Below are 5,214 nucleotides of genomic sequence, written 5' to 3' on the forward strand. Positions count from 1 at the left end.
TAAGGAACCTCCGTGTCATACTATAACTTGCAGCTTCGGTACATTGGTATGAGAAACATGAAACATCATGTTCTAACAAATTTCAGCATTCAAGAACGACATAAATGTGTGGTTGGTATCAAAGAGTAAATATCGCCTTCATGGACCATGTTACTGTGCATGACTTTACCTAGGAAATTATTATGTGGCAAGAAAGGAACAGGTTATGCATTCTTGCACAGACTGGAGAATAACAGTTAAACAAAATACGTGAATCAATGACACCAATGTACACCAGGTAGCATTGTTTTGTTTTCAATTAATTGTTAAGGAATCTCAGATCTATTATGAAACATCAGGAACTATAACTTGCAACTTTGGTACTTTGAGAAACATGAAACATCATAATGTTCTAACTTCTAACAAATGTCAAGATTCATGGACGACATAAATGTGAGGCAAGTATCAAAGAGTAAAGACCGCCTTCATGGAACATGTTTACTGTGCATGACTTCACCTAGGAATAGATTATGCATTATTGTACTCATATGTGCTGGGATCCTCGTGCTATTTATCCACTAACATGACACTACAGGTGCATTGTGATGCACCACCATGCTCTAAACAGTATCTGATCCCCATCACCTTGCCGTGATCTGCTTGCAATATTGCATGTTCCAAACTCATGGTATTGTCCCCACCAATCATGGATGGCACTCGGCATGCTCCTACCTCTCTTCAGCTATAAATTCTTTGTTCAGCGGCCTCTGGACACCATCACTTCACCCCACTACTCAGGAGGAATTGTCACGGAAGAAATTATACACAATCTGCAAAAAGATGAGCAGGATTCATCCAGAGCATCAATGCAAAATGAGAAGCAGGTTGCATTAAACAAAACAAACCGCCACCAAAGCTGAGTTTTCCTCTGGAAGCAAGTCAAGGCTACAAAGTGCATACTCTGTACATTCGTAATAAATCCTAACACTACTAGAGGCATGTGTGGCTCGAGTTTGGAGTATGTCCTTTTTTGACGACTTTTATTTATACATCTCAACCATCCAAAGTACATAGACGGTGATATGTGCAATGGACCAATTATTGCCAACGAGCAGTGAGCAATATAGTATTTGAGTTCTTCCAGTCATGAACGCTAACTTGGCTAGCCTATATATATGTAGGATACTTTCCGGGTCACTTCTCTAGCACTGTTTATCTTAATGCTGCACCACAAAAAGTGAGTATCTGGAATGGGAATGGGTGGTGTTGGGAATAGGTGTCAAACAACATTATAAGGAATACCGATCCAGGCCTAGCAGGCAAGCTTGCAGATTGCAAAGGAACTCTCTGTGAACGTATGATGAAGTGACAAATGTGAATACGAAGCTTGAGCCTTCAGCGGTTGGCACAAGCCCACGACTCATCCCGCTTGCCTAATTCTGTTATAGAGTCATTGCCACGCATTCTAGTTTTCAGTAGGCCCATGATATGCTTCGGTACACCCCCTTAAAAATTCTGTTTTGGTCTAGCACTATATAGTGAATGCTCATAATGTTGTAATTTTACATATCTACATATAATTAACTTCAGAAAATAGCATGCCTTGATATTGTTCCCTGTGTAGTGTGAATTATGTTCTTAAAGGTTAATTTATATTTCTTGAGAAGTTCCTTTGCATGTGCATGCATGGTTACAAGTACTAGTAGAGTATTCCAAGTTTCTTCTGTACTGAATATTAGTTCCCAGTCTCTTCCAAGAAAAAGAGACAGTGAACGTGTTCAAAAGGCATCCACATAAGTGCAGATCTAAAAAATGAAAGAGACTCCTGCAGTCGCAAGACCAAAATCTGTCACATCCAAGTATGCCAGCACAAAGACGAGCATTCTCTGTACTGTAAGCCTTGATCTTCAGACTTGGGTTCTGAGTGGAGATTAGAGCTTGTAAATCATCACAGCAAAAGATTACCTGAACTTCTTTTCAAATATTCATTCGATACGAGCCGCCCACACCCCACAGTCAGACCAGTGTCCTGGGTTCCTAGCTGAGAGCAGCAAATCGGTTCATCGTTAAATTTTGCCCCTTCAAAATTGTAGTGGGCCATGAGCACAAAATTCAGCAAAATTGTAGTGGTCAAAAGAAAATAGCAGTGAAACAAATGATGTGATTCAGTGACGCCAATGTAAACCAAGTAGCGTTGTTTTGTTTCCAACCAATTGTTAACAAACCTACTATAACTTGCAGCTTGATACTTCGATACGAGGTCATGTAACATCATACTTTGATACTTTGGTTCTAACAAAATTCTAACATTCAAGGATAACATAAATTATGAGACACGTATCAAAGAGCAAAGATCACTTGAACGGAACATGTTACTGTACTTTACCTAGCAAATAATTATTTGTACAAAGGAAAAAATTATGCACTCATGTACTGATACGCTGCACTCGGAGCAGCGTATTATTTTTTCAAATACCACGTTCAAACCCTTGTTTATTACTAACTGAACATAGCTATATATACAGTAACTCATTGACCAAACTACTGAAATTGGGATACATAATTGGGCGAACATTAAACTGCTAAATCCTCTCATATAAATATATTCAGACATAATATACTTGGAAGGCACAAAAGTACTCTTTCATCAGATCATGCATCAGTACATTGTCTCACTAACTGTTCACATAAGGTAACTAATAGCAACTACTACGATACATTATTAACCTCATCGGTGACAGCCACTCTATAAACTCAGCAGGCTTCCTGTATAAATGCCAATGGAATTGGGGTCTCTCAGTTTTAGCGAATCGGGATAAGTGTCATTTCTTGGATCATAACTTAGCAGAAATCCCTCTCCTGGCTCTCCATTACAAAGGATACCTTGTAGATTACCCTCTGCACTGAAGAAGATCTTCCCATCATCGAACATCAGAAAAGGGTAACTAAAAGGCCTAGCAACACGTGAAGGCATGCTGTATTTCTTAACCCAGATAACTTTCTCAAAATCTGTCAGAACCACAAGTCCATAGATATGTTATGAATATTGTGAACCATAACCAAACAACCATTCAACTCAGCCAATGATAACTGGAGTTCAAGTTTTGAGTAACTGCAATCCTCGTTCTCTTGCACAAACATCTGCACCTGTTCTGGACCACGTAGAACACCCCACTCTTCCGTCTCAAGGTTGAAACAAGCTATGCTGCCAGGCTCAATGGTTATAACCCCAGTTTCAACGTATGTGGAGTAAAAGTCCATCAAGAAGTACACCATCCCATGGACGACCACCCATCTCATCTTGTGACCGCTACAGATATGGGACGGAGGGTCCTGTTTTCTCCTCCAGCTTCCATTGTTCATGTCATCAAAGGTGATAATCTCACATACCTGCCGGTCACCAATTCTAGAGACACGTAGTGCCTTGTACTCTCTGGTAGAGGAGACCTGCCCAATTGCACACGACTGGATTTGGCAGTGCCATTTGTTCATTCCCTTCACCTCTAGCTCATGCACCAATTCCTCTGAAAAATCAATCGGCAAGGTGATGGTAGCTCCACTGGCCGGGTTCAGCACCCAGAAAACCTGAGAGAACAAAACCCAGTTGAAACAGACGAGGTCTAGCCGCGTGCGTGCAACACGGATGATATCGCCCTTGCTTGTGAGCCGGCGAACGGCATCACCCGACTCGTTGACCAAAACAATCTCATAGCCGTTGCTTGGAAACCTCTTCACGATGTTGCCCGACAGACCCGAAATAGCAACGCTGTTGACCTCACCGTCGTCGCGGTAGGCAATGGCGAGGAGCGGGGGCGCCGTGTGGTGGCGGCACATGTGCGCCGCGATGAAGAATGGGTCGGAGGTGAGGGCGCGCCAGGAGGGGCAGACGGCGCGGAGGCGGCAGAGGTCCTTGGCCGGGATGCGGAGGAGGACCTCGTACAGAGCGTCCGCGGGTAGGTCGCCGGAGCTGGAGGCGGCGGGGCGCGGCTTCGAGGACGACATCGCTGCGGTAAGTAGATCCCATGAGCAAGCGAGGGAACCAAATCGACGATGGGTTCAGATGCGGTTAAGCGCCGAGGAGACGAAGGAGTTGATCTTACCGAGAGAGCTGGCGGCGGGCAGGCAATCGCCGGAGACGAGATGCCGGAGGGGAAAGCCGGCGGTGAGTCGCCGCACTGGTCGAGGGTTTGGTTTAGACCTTTGTGACAGCAAAAGGCTCGACTGCGATGTGTCCCGAACTGTTTCGGCTAAATCAAAATGGGCCGCCCCCCCCCCCCCCCCCCCCATGTAGATCTCTCTGTCTCCCCCCCGGGGGTGTGAATCCAATAAAACATGAAAATTCAGGTGGAGGGCCCTGCCCCTCCCCCAGTGACCTTCAAAAAAAAATGGGCCTTAGGCTTTTCTCCCGTTTGCGACCCGAGAAGTTAAGGCCCACGCTGAATTATTTTGCGATCCGAAGTCCCAATTCCCCCGAAAATGCCTAACGGCGGACGAGCACTCTACGAACTATATCCTCGCCGTTCGTTTTCCACACTGACCAGATTCGTCCCGGTATTTACGCGGGCTGTCCCTGGTACAAGCTTGCAACCTCTTGTATGCCGGCAGCCAGCGCTAGCCTTTTGGACAGAATCTAGCGCCAAAACGACTCTTGGGCGCTGTTCCAGGGTACATTCCAGCAGCACTCTGGCACGTCGACTAGTCAGACATGTTTCAAAGTCAGACATGCATGTGGGCCCATGACCACACCTCACGGGTTAGCGCATAGAATATTAATATAAACAGGCATTTCAGGCCATGGAGCCGGTGTGCTGCATTTTTTTAGAAAAGGAGCCAGTGTGCACAGAGATTATGTTATCAACCGCATGCTTGGTTAGATCAATTTGTTAAACATGTTTAAAAGGCTAACGTTGCTTAGACCAATTTATTAATTTGGCCAACAATTGGATTATTTTATATACTAGCAATATAATCCATAGATTTTACGTCAACAAATCATGCTAGCATGCATAAAAAACTCTCTAATCATGCTTATGGGTATTCTTTATTTTTATCCACGCGTTCCTACCCATCGTAATGAAACTCAAATTTACTCTGTTAGTTCGGCGCCATATGTTCCAATTTTTTGTCAGAGCTTATCCTCCCAAAAATTAAAGCCTGCGAATTTGATTGCCAAATATTGCATTTTTTGGCTATCAACAACAATATTTGTTCATGATTACTTAGGAGTACATTTTG

General features: G+C 44.0%; 1 protein-coding gene across 1 annotated transcript; it reads right to left on the bottom strand.

The window, feature by feature from the left end:
* Nucleotides 1–2,553: 2,553 nt before the first annotated feature.
* On the bottom strand, nt 2,554–4,245 carry LOC109740689 (putative F-box protein At1g47765). The gene is made up of 2 exons (XM_020299739.3): nt 4,080–4,245; nt 2,554–3,983 (listed from the first exon to the last, which is right to left on the bottom strand). Exon 2 carries the CDS (start codon nt 3,979–3,981, stop codon nt 2,992–2,994), a length of 990 nt encoding a protein of 329 aa, XP_020155328.1. The 5' UTR covers nt 3,982–3,983; nt 4,080–4,245; the 3' UTR covers nt 2,554–2,991.
* Nucleotides 4,246–5,214: the final 969 nt, after the last annotated feature.

The sequence above is a fragment of the Aegilops tauschii genome, chromosome 5 (assembly GCF_002575655.3).
Source record: "Aegilops tauschii subsp. strangulata cultivar AL8/78 chromosome 5, Aet v6.0, whole genome shotgun sequence".
NCBI lineage: Eukaryota > Viridiplantae > Streptophyta > Magnoliopsida > Poales > Poaceae > Aegilops > Aegilops tauschii.

Excerpts from the sequence above, each read along its gene's own strand:
- LOC109740689 (XM_020299739.3), bottom strand. The coding sequence starts at position 3,981 with ATGTCGTCCTCGAAGCCGCGCCCCGCCGCCTCCAGCTCCGGCGACCTA.